This window comes from Microchirus variegatus, assembly GCF_963457635.1.
Source record: "Microchirus variegatus genome assembly, chromosome: 16".
Taxonomy (NCBI): domain Eukaryota; kingdom Metazoa; phylum Chordata; class Actinopteri; order Pleuronectiformes; family Soleidae; genus Microchirus; species Microchirus variegatus.
This window is the reverse complement of record NC_139817.1, coordinates 3213432-3228204: the sequence shown is the minus strand read 5'-3', so window position 1 is coordinate 3228204 and position 14773 is coordinate 3213432. Positions and strand designations below refer to the sequence as shown.

The window sequence follows — 14773 nt, the reverse complement described above, 5'->3', positions numbered from 1 at the left end:
CAGTCTTTTAAAACGTCTTCATATTAAAACTTAACTTTATGTTCTGGACCAGAAACGGCTGTCGCAGCCCAGAGGTCAAAGGTCACGCGGTCATTATCACCTCTGTTACCAAACAAGGAATCTGGGCCATAAACTCAGTTTCACTGCAAACGTCACTCACAGAGTTTTAAACACTCACTCACTCACTCACTCACACTGCTTCACCAGCAGCTGCTATGAAAACCATAATCCCGCGGGTTAATCCCTGCAGCCATGACGCAGAGATTATCAGCCTGCTGTCGCGGCAATAACAGAAAGAGAAGAGGAAGACGGAGATGCTGGAAGGACACGGCGTCTCACACCAGTGCGGATTTGTTTTTTATTCTGCCTCTGTTTGTTCTCTGTAACCAGGCTGTGTAAAGCAAAACTATCAGACCTATCCCACACCAAACCCCATAGAGAAAACCAGTGATTTTAACATCACAGCAACACAGGAGTTCACAGGAGTTGTTGATCCACTGCTGCCTCCATCACTAACTTCAAATGTCTTATTTTGTCAATTGGGCTTTTGATATTTGTTGTTTAGATTAACTTCAGTGACACAAAGTGACCACACGAGGCAGCACTGGACCAGCAGCTCCTGTGTCCCCGTGAGCTAAAATCACTGATTTTCTCAATGGGGTTTGGTGTGGGAGAAATAAAAAATCCTTCAAATTCCAGTTAGAAAGCTGATGTATGTTTGTAAATGTGTTAAAAAATATGTTTGTCAATTTATATCACTGTTAAAGAGACTTTGTAAACCACTCACTCTCCCTGCACCAAACCCCATACAGAAAACCAGTGATTTTAACATCACAGCACACAGGAGTTCACAGGAGTTGTTGATCCACTGCTGCCTCCATCACTAACTTACAATGACTAATTTTAGTGAAAATCTTCGTTCAGATTTACCTCAGTGACACAGTGACCACACGAGGCAGCACTGTGTCCACATGAGCTAAAATCATTGATTTTCTCTATGGGGTTTGGTGCGGGAGAGTGAGTGGTTTTCAAATTGGCATTTCCAGTCTTATCACTCAGAAATACATCAAATACACTATTAAAGACACGAATCAGTGATTTCTACGTCATCGCAACCCATTTTGAAAATTTCCCGCACTTTCTTTCGCAAGAGCCGAGCAAAAGCCGAGCACCACCAGATCGCAGATCAGGGTTCTGTGAGGACAAAGACAAACAGCTTGTCTTTCAGGATGCGGTCGCTCTGCTCGCATGGATCTATCTCTGGAAAAAAACTGTGGAGGTGAGCGCTGAGGTTTAAAAATATCCTCACTGTCACATTTAATCGCGAAGCGTTAAATAGCAGAGGACAACGTTTGTGCATCAGCAGCAGCAGCAGCAGCTTTAGCAGCAGCAGCATCAGCTTTAGCAGCAGCAGCAGCATCAGGATTCTCAGTCTCTGTGTTTCTTTTGCACGGATGTGGTGGGCGGTCATTTTGGAGGCGTGCGGAGAGAGCGAAGACATTTGTGGTGCTGTTCTCACGCTTTCCTTAAATAGCCGCGCGCACCGTATGCATGGCTGGTTGTTGTGTACATACAGTACACTGTGTACATACAGTACACTGTGTACCTCTCAGTGTGACAGTGATGTAAGAGGTCAGACTCAGGGTCGGTGTGATCATCCCGGCCGTTAATCCTGACACAGAGTCACTCACCTGAGACGTTTCCCGCCAAAAACAACGGCGCGATTTTGGCGGGAAAATGACGCCGTTCACTTACGGCGTTGTCGTGAATCACAACGGGGATGCTAGTGTCCAGATTCGGTTAAGGGGAAACTTTGTCAAACAGAATAAATCGCTGATTTTCTCCATGGACTTTGGTGCAGGAGAGTGAGTGGCCTGCAAACGGCCATTTCAGGTCAAATTGTTTCAAATTTTGACTCAAATCTAGTATAAAAGTCTAAAAACAGTTTAATATAGATCATAAATGGTCAACCACTCACTCAAAAGTGGATTTTTGCATAATATGGGACCTTTAAATATAAAGGGAAAACTCTTTTGTTTCAAAAAGCTTCCACTCACCAAAACAACAGAAGAACAGTAACAGCGTCTGTGGTCGACAGAGGCTGAACTCATTGATCCCTCGACCTCGTCGTCCAATCACAGCGGACGCGTGGACGCCGCGGTGGGACAGCGTGTCCTTGACCCTCGACTCACCCTGAGGGGGAGACAGAGAGCTCGCACGGTGGTCATTTGCGCGGATAATCTGATCATCGCCACGGTTACGAACGCAGCGACGCAAGGTTTGAACGACTGAATAATCCCAGAAAACTGAAAGAACGTCTCACAACTCCAGGTGTCCAGGTTTGTTGTTTTCATTTATTCATTTGTCAAAGATCTAAAAAGCAACAACAAAAAAAAACAGTCAAGAGTAAAGGGAATATTCCACTTTTCTTTTTTTTTTAATCTCCCTGGATTGACAGTATGTCACTTTAACACGTGCAGGTAATCCTGGTTTCACCCACCATGAAAACATCCGTCATGCCACTAATTCAACACATTCATTCATTCATTTCAAAAAAGAATATGGACACAGAAAAGGACATTTCTGGATTATTCCTACAGTATAATCCAGAAATGTTTGAGTGTAGCGACGTGTCACAGCACCTGTTGCTTCATTAACTCGTTGAGTAGATTATCAACTGTCTGCGAGTGAAAATAATCCAGGTAATTTAGAAAATTAGGGATTTTTAAAGGGAAATTTAAGTAAAAATGTAAAAACAAAAGGAACATATAATTGACTTTGGTCTTTTTTGTGTCCTGGGATTTGTTCCGTTATCTTTAAAGTAAACAGACAGACTCTGATATGACACTGTGTTCCTTTGGTTTGATGATTAAAGCCACGTTTGTCGCAGATTAAATCACGTCAGAATCACCAAAGTCTGCTCTTTGTTTACGCAGCAGATGAGACGTCAGCTCGTTTTCACGGACGCCGTTAAAAACAGGATCTTTTGGCCCCGTTTTTAATGGATTATTTATTTATTTGTTTATTTCCGTGCCACAAATAATCCATAATAATCTCCTGATTACGACCTCTGTTCTCTGTCTGCGAACACAGATTGTTAAGGCAATTGATTTTTTAAAGGACAGGAATAGACACGAGCAGTGACACACATTGGAAATCCACTCAGAGTGTGTGTGTGTGTGGTATTATCTACTGCAAAACATGAAAAATCATATTGATGAAGGAGTGCGTGAAAGTAAACCTAACCCTTTAAACGTAAAAAACAACAGAAAAATTCTAACTAAATGTCGCTGTTTACTCTGTTTCGGGGCTAAATGTCTACTTTAGCCGACTCAAATGGAAGAGTTGAAAAGCGTTAGCTAACATACGACACCCAAACATATCAAACAATTCATCTCCGTCACTTTAGCAGCATTAGCAGCATTAGCTTCGTTTGGCAGTTAGCCGTGTCGGACGCTGCTCTGCTAACCTTGTTAGCTGCCACTAGCACCAGCGTTAACATCGAGCAGGTCTCTTGTGCTCTTGTGCGTACGCTAACAATTTGCCGACAATGGCTCCTGGTCAGGAGGCTAAAATAAAAATTTAGACAAAAACAAACAAACAAGAATGTTGAATTTTCAGACACTTGGATGAAACCACAGTACAGTTTGGAGGCAGAGATACTAGCTAGCTTTGCAAAGTTAGTTTTACGGTTTAAGCTAGTTGTACTAAGCTAGCTTTACAGTTAGTTTTATGAAGCTAGCGTTCCAAAGCCAGTTTTACGAAACTAGCTTTCCAAAACTAGTTTAGCAAAGCTAGTTTTACAAAGCTAGCTTTACAGTTAGTTTTACAAAGCTAGCTTTCCAAAACTAGTTTAACAAAGCTAGTTTTACAAAGCGAGTTTCACAAAGCTAGTTTCTTCAAAGCTAGACTTACAAAGTTTCACCCACTCCTCCATCAGTAATGAATGATTGTATTTTTATTTGTGTGTGTGTATTAATTCCTCCATGAAGCTTGAATAAGTTTGAATAATCATATCAACACTGGCCCTTTACTTCTTTTTTGTTCACTCTCCATTTGTTTCAGCAGGCATGCGGTGACGAAAGTTCAGTAACTTCAGATAAAATAGTATTATTATTGTTATTATTACTATAATATATAAACAAATATATACACTTGGTAATGTCGCTGTCTAAAACCATTCTTTCAGTAAATGTAAAGGTAATGTAAACATGCACTCTGTCACCACTGAGTTCTCTTGACTCCATCAGTGACCGATGAGAGGATTATTCTGAAAATGCAGAGTATTTGTCGTCGTCGTCGTTTACACAGTGTTGTCGTTGGCTTTACAGTGGTGTGATTCTAACCTGAACTACAGTACATCCCAGCCGATGTTTGGAGGAAACCAAAGTCTCGTCAGGATGGGGGTGTGGGGGGGGGGGGGGGGTTGTTTCCGTGGAGACTGGGTGTAAGAGTCATGACTCGTCGTGTTTTTTAAAGGGAATCAGGGTGTAAAGACACGAATGCCCGACCCTGTCAGCGGAGTTCAGTTTGTACCATCAGAGCTTCTCGGCAGTCGCGCTCTCGCGAGGGCGGAGTTTCCACAAATGATGCTACGTAAAAAAATATATGACAAATAAATAAAATAAATAAAGACCCAGTGCCATCTCGTGAGGGGGTTGTCAATCTCAAAAATCAAAATCAGTCCCCAGATCACCCCTAAATCCAAAATAGCTGCTTTCTTGTCGGGTTTAGGTCCTGTTTACCTTTTTTTTTTGCGTCCCGACATGTACGTGAAACCTGTAGATCGGAATACGGTCCTAACAAAATGTGATTCATAACATTCCTTTTTTTTTTTGGTCTCTCTTTCAACATTCATAGCTAACGGCTAAGCTAACGGGAATGTGTGCCACAGTGTTGTGTCGTAAATGACCAAGAATTTGCCTCTTTGCCTAAAATGACGCAGACAAAGAAGAAATTATCGTAGTTTCCTGGGTTTTTACGTTTCCCGCCAAAAACCTAACACGACGAGAATGCGGCAAAGTGGAAAACCGGTGGCCACCAGAGGGCGACTGCGGCGTGAACGATACTGACGTGAACTCCTCTCTACTCTAACAGCTCCACATTAATAACAGTAATATATTCAAAACAGTATACGCGAGCTACGCCTACTTTCCTACACTCTGTCGGCACGGACTGTGTATTAGAGTTTTTACGGACAGTAATAAGAATACATTCTTGATTTTTTTTTTTTTTAAAAACACTGAAGTGCGAGCTCGCTGCTGTCTCCCACCTTCTACGATGGAAACTCACTTCCTGCTGTTGCGCTCGTGTCTTTATTTGGTCGTTATAATCGACATCTTGACGACACGGCAGCCGCGCGGCGGTGACGGCGGCGGCGGCGGCGGCGGCGGCGGCGGCACCTTCCATTCGGAGCAGGCTCGGGGGATTTTTGCACTTTGACAGCGTGCACTTGACATTGCCAGCCGATGTCTGACACGGTAATTAGGCGTCTGGTTTCACTGGAGGACAGGGATAAATTTAGCTCCCCCCTGTCAATAACCCTGGTAAATAAAAACCCACGGGGGCCCCGGTCGCACATGCCCCCCCAACCCCCCCCATGGGATTTATTTCAATCCTCGTTTGTTATCAACAATCTTCGCTCTTTTAAAGTATGGAGCAGTAACTGTCCTCGTAGACCTGTTCAGACCTGGTATTGACGTCCGTCCTCAGTGATCCCATCGTCCTGATTTAATTAAAATGTGTCCCGGACGATCTTCGCACATTCTGAATTCAAAGATACGCCGATGACGCGATTGTTTACGAGAACAAAATGTACGTTTTTTTAACCGTGACGCGTTAAGAACTGTGAGGTGAAACAACATTGGCGTTCATTTTCGTTGGCATCCGTTGGCCGCCAGGACCAATTCCGTGTTTTCTCACGAGCATCCAAATTTGCACCATTGCAAAATTTGAAGCGGATCGGATTCTCCCCGTGAGCACAGAGATATGAAATGGTGAAATAGGCCACTAGGGAGCGCTCTGTTCTCCAGAAACATCTCCGAGGTGGAACGACGATCAATCATACGGAGTTCGGAACTGTTTTTATGGGACACCCAAACTCCACTTGGAATTAAAACGTGTCCTGGACGATCTTCGCACATTCTGAATTCAAAGATACGCTGATGACGCGGTTGTTTACGAGAACAAAATTTTGTTTTTTTTTAACCGCGACGCGTTGAGAACTGTGAGGTGAAACAACGTCCGCGTTCATTTTTCGTTGGCATCCGTTGGCCGCCGGGACCAATCCCGTGTTTTCTCACGAGCGCAGAGATATGAAGTGGTGTTACCACTAGGGGGCACTCTGTTCTCCAGAAACATCTTCAAGGTGTTACGATCATCAATCATGCTAAGTTTGGAATTGTTTTTATGCGACACCCAAACTCCATTTGACCCAAAAGGACCGTTCAAAGGTCTTGTGGTCAGACCAGAACTTCCTGAAGATCTGCACATGATCCGATCGCTCAGGAACGGACGTTTATACCGACGTTGTGGACGAGATCTCTACGATTCCGCCTCATCCATCTGAGGCCATCAAACCACGAACAACACCCGTCAATAATGGATGAGGCTTCTCGGTTTGTTGGCCCCCTCCTCGGGCCGTACCACGTCGTCAGGCCCTGCGGCGAGCACTCCGACGCTAAAACCCCCTCCTTCATTATTCATACAGGTGTTTTCGCTGGTGGCTCGCTCTCTGTTTACTCCGTCGTAGCGAGTCTGGAGCTCGGTGCGATCTCCTGGACTTCAGCGGGCAGTGCAGTACTGGATCAGTTTATGGCTAATTCACTTCACTGTTGACTAAGTCCACGTCTGAGACCTGGAGTTTGGAGGACGGTGGTGGTGGTGGTGGTTACACGGGAGAAGGTTGGCACGGCGAGTCTTTCCATTTGGTTCATCCGGGCATAAATCCAGCCTTTAAGATAATTATTTGTGTGTGTGTGTGTGTGTGTGTGCATATACAGTTTGTACTACTAAGTAATACGCATTCTTTTTTCCGGGGGGTTCGGGGTCAGGGGTTTGGTGTGCGCATGCTCGGGGTTCTAGTCGCTGCTCCGGTTGCGTTTCTTGAAGAAAAAGAATGGCGTCTTCTGAGGCGGACCCAGCAACATGGGCACCTGGTTCTTGTGCGTGATCCTGATCTGGAAGAAGAAGGAATAACATTAAATTTTTGGTTTTTTCACTTTTCTACCATTTCCTGTCTTTTTCACAGCAAACCCATTCACGGTGACCTTGCATGCGACACAAACAACAAGAGCTCTGTGTCCTCCGCCTCCACAAAGGTTTACTACATCATGAAAATGATTCAAATGTGAACAGATAATGGTTGATTTAAAGAATGCAGTGATTTCTCATGGCATGACAGGTGTAGGAGGTTAACGCTGGAGGTGTGAAGAGGAAGGAAAAAGCCTGGAAAATGAAGCCAAGACTCAACAGACGCTGGCTCGACTCCACTTGGTTTAGCAACGTTATTCCATGGCTTCATAGCTCCTCCTCCTCCTCCTGTTCCTAGAGTTATTGAGTTTCTAGTTCATAGAGTTATAGTTTCTAGAGTTATTGAGTTTCTAGTTCCTAGAGTTATAGAGTTTCTAGAGTTATAGAGTTTCTAGTGTTCCTAGAGTTTCTAGAGTTCCTAGAGTTATATAGTTTCTAGAGTTCTTAGAGTTATAGAGTTTCTAGAGTTCCCAGAGTTATAGAGTTTCTAGTGTTCCTTGAGTTTCTAGTGTTCCTAGAGATATAGAGTTTCTGGAGTTATAGTTCCTAGAGTTATAGAGTTTCTAGTGTTCCTAGAGTTATAGAGTTTCTAGTGTTCCTAGAGTTGTAGAGATTCTAGTGTTCCTAGAGTTATAGAGTTTCTAGTGTTCCTAGAGTTATAGAATTTCTAGTGTTCCTAGAGTTATAGAGTTTCTAGAGTTCCTAGAGTTATAGAGTTTCTAGTGTTCCTATAGTTATAGTGTTTCTAGTGTTCCTAGAGTTATAGAGTTTCTAGTGTTCCTAGAGTTATAGAGTTTCTAGTGTTCCTAGAGTTATAGAATTTCTAGTGTTCCTAGAGTTATAGAGTTTCTAGTGTTCCTAGAGTTATAGAGTTTCTAGAGTTATAGAGTTTCTAGTGTTCTAGAGCTCTAGAGTTTCTAGTGTTCCTAGAGTTATAGAATTTCTAGTGTTCCTAGAGTTATAGAGTTTGTAGTGTTCCTAGAGTTTCTAGAGTTCCTAGAGTTATAGAGTTTCTAGTGTTCTAGAGCTCTAGAGTTTCTAGAGTTCCTAGAGTTTCAGAAGCAAATAGTTCCAGGTAGAACCTCAGCCCTTGTAGAAGGACCACTTCGAACCCTTATTTCTAAGAGTGTACAGTTGGACATGGTTGACTTTGACTCTTGCGTTGGACGTCACGACTCACGACTCTCGCAGTGTCGGATCAGCTCGCTCGGAACCTCGTACTGACCTGTGACGGGAATGAAATGCAAAAAAAACAAAAAGCGGCGTTAGCCTCACCGTGCAGGGAGGCTGCATCCACGGCTCGCCGTCGATCTGCATGGGCAGCCGTCGGGACGTCCTGCGAGGAGACAGAGGGACGAGCACAGATGAGGTCTGGAGGTCGTGGTGAGGGTTCAGATCGCACTCACCTCAGAGGCCTGTTCACACCGTCCCAGGACCCAGGGGCTCACACACTGCAGCTTTTGTTCCCCAGAGAGCCCTTTCCCAGACAGAGCCCCCCCCCCCCCCCCCACTCTGTAAACTCACAGAGCCGCTGTTCACAGACTGAGCGTCAGAGTTGGTTTAAGACTTTGATGCTCGCCTCTGTGGCTACAGAAACACAGTATGGGAGAATGAAGCCCCGTTTAGTTCGGCTCTAGGGAAAATATGAGCGACAATTTTTTATTTTTTTTCGCCGTGTCACTAATTCCTCCGCAGCGCTGCGAGTGTCCAAGTCACACAGAGGAAACATCAACACTGTCCACACTTAGAGGAGGCCGCAGCGCTAACGTGGTGACAGGAGCAGAAAGTCACAGTCTGGGTTATATATTCTACCGTTTATAGTCCTGTCTCTAATAAAAATGACGTTTTCTGAATTTATAATAACCCAGAATGAGTCTTTTTGCTGTTTTATGCCTCACAATGACGACTTTTTACAGCACAAAATAACTTTATTTCCCATTTTGTGAGAATATCTAGTATATATCTTTGGTGTGGGAGGGTAAGAGGTATAAAAACTTTAGTTTCCAGTCAACAAAAGGACATATTATTTAGAGATTGTGGACATAAGTCAGTGTGGCTAATGTTGTTAGCTCATACAACTACACTTAAAAAGGGATTATAAACTGAATTATCCCTTTAAATTAGTCTTCTTTCTATTACATCTATAAATTACAAGGTTTATCTGAAGGTTATTTTTGTCCAAATTCACTGTCTGAACAGTCGAGACTGCTGCCAGTGAGTTAGCTAGCTATGGTGCTAAAGCTAGGTCGTCAGAAAGCAAGCTAGGAGCTGTGTAGTAATAAGAAAATAAAGATGTATGTATATTTTTAGTGTTGAAAACTCTTAATTACTACATTTTTTTTACTTACAGGGTATTTATTTATCTATGACTTATTTGAGCAAATAAAATACAAAATAATGTATGTTTTTTTTAAGGCCCAACAAGAGTTAAAATGGTCACTGTGGTGACTCGAGCATTCTTCAAATTTAAATTAAATTATTTCTTTATCATTTGTAAAATAATTTGTTAAGCTATTCTAATAATTTCGGCCAAAACAAAACCATAAATACGTTACAAACAGCGTATTGTGCAGATTTACCACACAGTGTATTTGTCACGTTGTGATGTTGTGCGTCATCCACTGCTCCACTCTGTGAAGCATGAAGGTGAAATATATCATTTACGAGGTACACGCGTGTTATTGTTTACGCGCTGCAGTCGCTCCTATAGCGCTCTGAAAACGCACAAAAACACTCACGGAAAATACATTTTTGATCGCGTACGTTACAGAAACGCAGCCGAGCTTCACAATGTGCCGTTTCCACTGCTGTGGATAAGAGAAGAGAGCGATTATATTATACGAGGCAAAGAAGGAACAGAAGGATTCTGACCTGATGGTGACGCTGGCACACTGAGCCAGTCTGCGTCCGGCACTCTTCAGTCCAGTGTAGATCTGCCCCATCTCTATCGCCCCCTCCAGGCCAACCACCTCCAGGAGCAGGTCACTGAAGTCTGAAAGAAGGAACATTTAACAACTTTAATCCCCCAAAATCAAAGTTTGGCTCGTGGAGTGAATGGTTCCTTGATTTCTTACGGTTGGGTTTTGCATCCCTATTTCCCTAACTATTCCAAACCCAGCCAGGATTTCGGGGGCCTCAAAACAGGTTTGTCCGTGGTTTCCATTGTGGCTCCACCCGCCCGTGTTTGTGAAACCTTAAAGGACCCAACTTCGAGCCCACTTAGCTGCTCCCAGGTAGTCTGGAAAGTGGTAGGCAAAGTAGGGCAAACACGGGTGGAGCCACCGCGGAGACCACAGACAAACCCATTTGGGACCAGTACTGTCAGTCCACATAAAACCCTTATAGGGTCACATAGAGTGTAATTGTGCATTCACACCAAGCAATTTTCCAGGATTTCCATCAATCCATGATCGGCGTAGTCCAAAGTTAGTGTTTTAGCAGGATTCGCATCGCGGGATTTTTCGTCTTCCAGCTTAAATTCCAGTGTCTTTACCATTGTGGTGCTTGCTGTGGACATGTTGGACTGTCAGAAAGAACTTGAGATAGAATTTTGGACGGGGTCTTAGGAGAGGGATAGTGTGCGGATAGGGTTTTAGTTTGGGATTAGACGGTGAATTTGAGCTTTAAACAGGTTGTTAGAGCTCTAGAATATGGTACTGGGTTGTTAGAAGGGTAGATATGTTTGTAGTTTGGCATTAGACAGTGAATTTGAGCTTTAAACAGGAGCTCTAGAATTGAGTACTGGGTTGTTAGGGTTCTAGTTGAGCTTTACAGGGTGAATCTAAGCTTTAAACAGGTTGTTAGAGCTCTAGAATATGGTACTGGGTTGTTAGAAGGGTAGATATGTTTGTAGTTTGGCATTAGACAGTGAATTTGAGCTTTAAACAGGAGCTCTAGAATAGAGAACTGGGTTGTTAGGGTTCTAGTTGAGCTTTACAGGGTGAATCTAAGCTTTAAACAGGTTGTTAGAGCTCTAGAATATAGTACTGGGTTGTTAGATAAGGTTTTAGTTTGGGATTAGATGGTGAATTTGAGCTTTAAACAGGAGCTCTAGAATAGAGTACTGGGTTGTTAGGGTTCTAGTTGAGCTTTAGAAGGTGAATTTAAGCTTTAAACAGGTTGCTAGAGCTCTAGAATATGGTACTGGGTTGTTAGATTGGTAGATACTGTTGCAGTTTGGCATTAGACAGTGAGTTTGAGCTTTAAACAGGTTAGAGCACCAGAGTAGAGTACTGGGTTTAGGATAGGGTTTTAGTTTGGGTTTTGACGGTGAATTTGAGCTTTAAACAGGAGCTCTAGAATAGAGTACTGGGTTGTTGGGGTTCTAGTTGAGCTTTAGAAGGTGAATTTAAGCTTTAAACAGGTTGTTAGAGCTCTAGAATAGAGTTCTGGGTTGATAGATAGGGTTTAGTTTGGGATTAGACCGTGAGTTTGAGCTTTAAACAGGTTAGAGCACCAGAGTAGAGTACTGGGTTGTTAGATAGGGTTCTATTCCAGCTTTAGATGGTGAATTTGAGCTTTAAACAGTTTGTTTGAGCTCTAGAATAAGGTACTGGGTTGTTAGATAGGTAGATATGTTTGTAGTTTGGCATTAGACAGTGAATTTGAGCTTTAAACAGGTTAGAGCACCAGAGTAGAGTACTGGGTTGTTAGATAGGGTTCTATTCCAGCTTTAGATGGTGAATTTGAGCTTTAAACAGTTTATTTGAGCTCTAGAATACCAGAGCACTGGGTTGTTAGATAGGTAGGTAAGGTACTAGTTTGGCATTAGACAGTGAATTTGAGCTCTAAACAGATGTCAGTTGGGCGCTAGAGCGTTAAATCGGGAGTTAGAAAGTTACAGGGAGAATTCTCGACGTTGGAGCAAATGTTTGCTGGGTCGATGACCTTTAACTGACTCTCCAAACATCTTTCCAGTTCCACTTTTAGTCATATATTTGTTCACTTTTGTTTTTTTTTTGATGTCACTGCACAGTTTTCTGTCAGTTAATCTCATGGATCAATAGACTAATATTGGACATAAACTCAAACAGGGTTTAGGGAAAAGCAAGTACAAACACAGTGGTGTCCTCGGGACTGTGACAAAACACACGTGTAAATACATATATACTGTGTGTGTATATATACATATATATATATATAAATGTCATAGAGCAGTTAGAACCGGTTTACTGTCGCACATGTACACATTAGTGTCGTTTAGTTTGACTCACCTGAAACCATTAGACCTTTAACCTCAGAGTAACAGCTGTTTTTAACGTGTTTTTACAGCACAAACAAGAAAGGTCACTCACAATTAAACATACGATAAAATATAAATACATAATTACGACAGATTATTTTTTTTCCTACGTGGATTTTAAGCCAAAAGGGGAAACGATGAGCGTACGTGATCTAATAGTGATGATGTAACGGTGCGTTTGGAAGCTCCCGAAGCTTCAAAAAAGGTTTGATGGCACAGTCCGATCTCTGGTGTCGACGCGGATCGAACCAATCTGGACTAAATCTGGACACTTTTAAAAAATGTTTTACAGTGTTGTAATGTAACAAAGTACTTCTATTTCTAGCAACTTTGTACTTTTAGTCTATTTCCTCTAACTGTCTTTGTTACTCGTTCCTACCGAATACAATCAGAAGAAGAAGAGTTAATATTATGGTCTGTATTTTACATAGAGTTTTAGAATAGAACCAGATCTATGATGGACGACTCTGTCCAGGAGACACACGTCCCCCAGAGCGTCCGATATTTTCCTTTTCCTCAGTTAAATCCACGATATCAATTTGCAATCAATTCTTGATTTCACTTTGTTTTTATTGCTCTTCTTATTATTCTTACTGCTGCTTATTGACGACATCAATTCCGAACATTAATTGCTTTTTCCCAGTTTTGGTGGTCCTGCGAGTGTCTCTGTCCCTTCTTTATCGCCGTCTTTAATCGTCTCCGCTCTGCAAAACACAAACGTCTCCTTGAGGAACACTTAGCTCCCCCCCCCCCCCCATTGAGAAAAACAGAAATGGTTTAACCCGCACACACTCTCTCTCTCTCTCTCTCTCTCTCTCTCTGTGGCTGATTTGTGCAGATTTATTCGGTCTTGAACACCTGAGCGAGTTCCTGTTCTGTTTTGTTCAAAGTGTCAAACAAAGTTGTCCTTTATTAAACAAGAGAAGAAGAAGAAGAAGAAGAAGAAGATCTAGATCGTGTATTTGATTTATGAGCTGGTTTAGAAAAGAACTGGTCGAACCGCCCCCCCGAGGCTTTCTGTCCTCCATCATCCAGCTCCAGACAAGCTCCAACTGGCAGCAGCTGCCTGTTGTGACTGCAGCTACAGGCGTCTGCCGCCTGTTACACTGTAAACACTGTGAAGAAGAAGAAGAAGAAGAAGAAGAAGAAGAAGAAGAAGAAGAAGAAGAAGAAGAAGAAGAAGAAGAAGTAGAAGCTTTCCAGCAGTGTCAGACATCGCCTTCGCTTCTAGCGGCAAACAGGAAAGTGTCGCGTTTGTGTTGAAACCCAGAGGCAGAGACTGTTCACGTATGAGTGAACGTCACGTGACTGTAGCTCCTCCTCCTCCTCCTCAACGTGGGCGGAGTCATCGCAGCACGGCTGCACGAAACCGCCGCGACGCGACACGAGCGCAAAACAAAAACTCGTGACTCGTGAAGCGGTTGTTCTGAATCGCTAGAATCAGCCGAATGTCGTCGCTTTACTCGCGCTGTGCGCTTCTGTTCGGGCGACACACATACACACACACACACATATATTATATATTTTAAAGCTACGCTACGACAGCTGTCAAGCATCACATTAATCCCCCTCCCCACCAGACCCTAGAAAAATCAGATGACTCTTCCTGAGGTTTTCCAGGAAACAATCACGAGAGGATTGAGCGGCGATTCGCGGAAGCGTCGCTGACGCTAAAGCTAAGACAAATTATGGACATTACGTCTGCGGGACGAGATCTGATCATCTGAAGATGACTTTTCCTGCCTTTAAATGCCGTTGCTTCGATAATTATCGTGTTTATTATGCTTACAGGGTTGCCAAGGGTCCTTGAAATCCTTGAAAGTGTTTGAAAATCACCCTAAATAGACACGTTTTAGACCTGTTGTCTGGGAAACTGGGAAAATTCTCAAGATCTCCGTCTCACCAAAGACCAAAGACCAAAGACTGACTTTGTCCAAGATGCCGAGGACAATCACTTGTCCAGATGCAAAAGTGGACGCCATCGTGGACGAAGACAACTTCATCTTAAGCCGTGTCAGCACATTCTGCCCTTGAATTTGAAGGAACTGGACCTGGAAAGTCCTTGAATTTGAGGGAACTGGCCCTCAAAGGTCTCAACATTTTTGAATTTGAGGGAACTGGACCTGGAAAGTCCTTGAATTTGAGGGAACTGGTCCTCAAAGGCCCCAACGTTTTTGAATTTGAGGGAACTGGACCTGGAAAGTCCTTGAATTTGAGCAAATTAGTCCTGGAAGGTCTCAGAAAAGTCCTTGAATTTGAGGGAACTGGTCCTCAAAGGTC

General features: G+C 43.1%; 1 protein-coding gene across 1 annotated transcript in view; it reads right to left on the bottom strand.

Moving 5' to 3' along the window:
• Positions 1-7079: 7079 nt before the first annotated feature.
• dgkg (diacylglycerol kinase, gamma) overlaps positions 7080-14773 on the bottom strand; it is a gene marked incomplete at both ends in the record, with an annotated part of 72549 nt that continues 64855 nt past the window's right edge. Inside the window, 3 exons of the mRNA XM_083902664.1 lie at positions 7080-7178; positions 8527-8587; positions 10123-10243. Of these exons, the coding sequence (XP_083758790.1) occupies positions 7080-7178; positions 8527-8587; positions 10123-10243 (281 nt within the window). The remainder of the gene's footprint in view (positions 7179-8526; positions 8588-10122; positions 10244-14773) is intronic.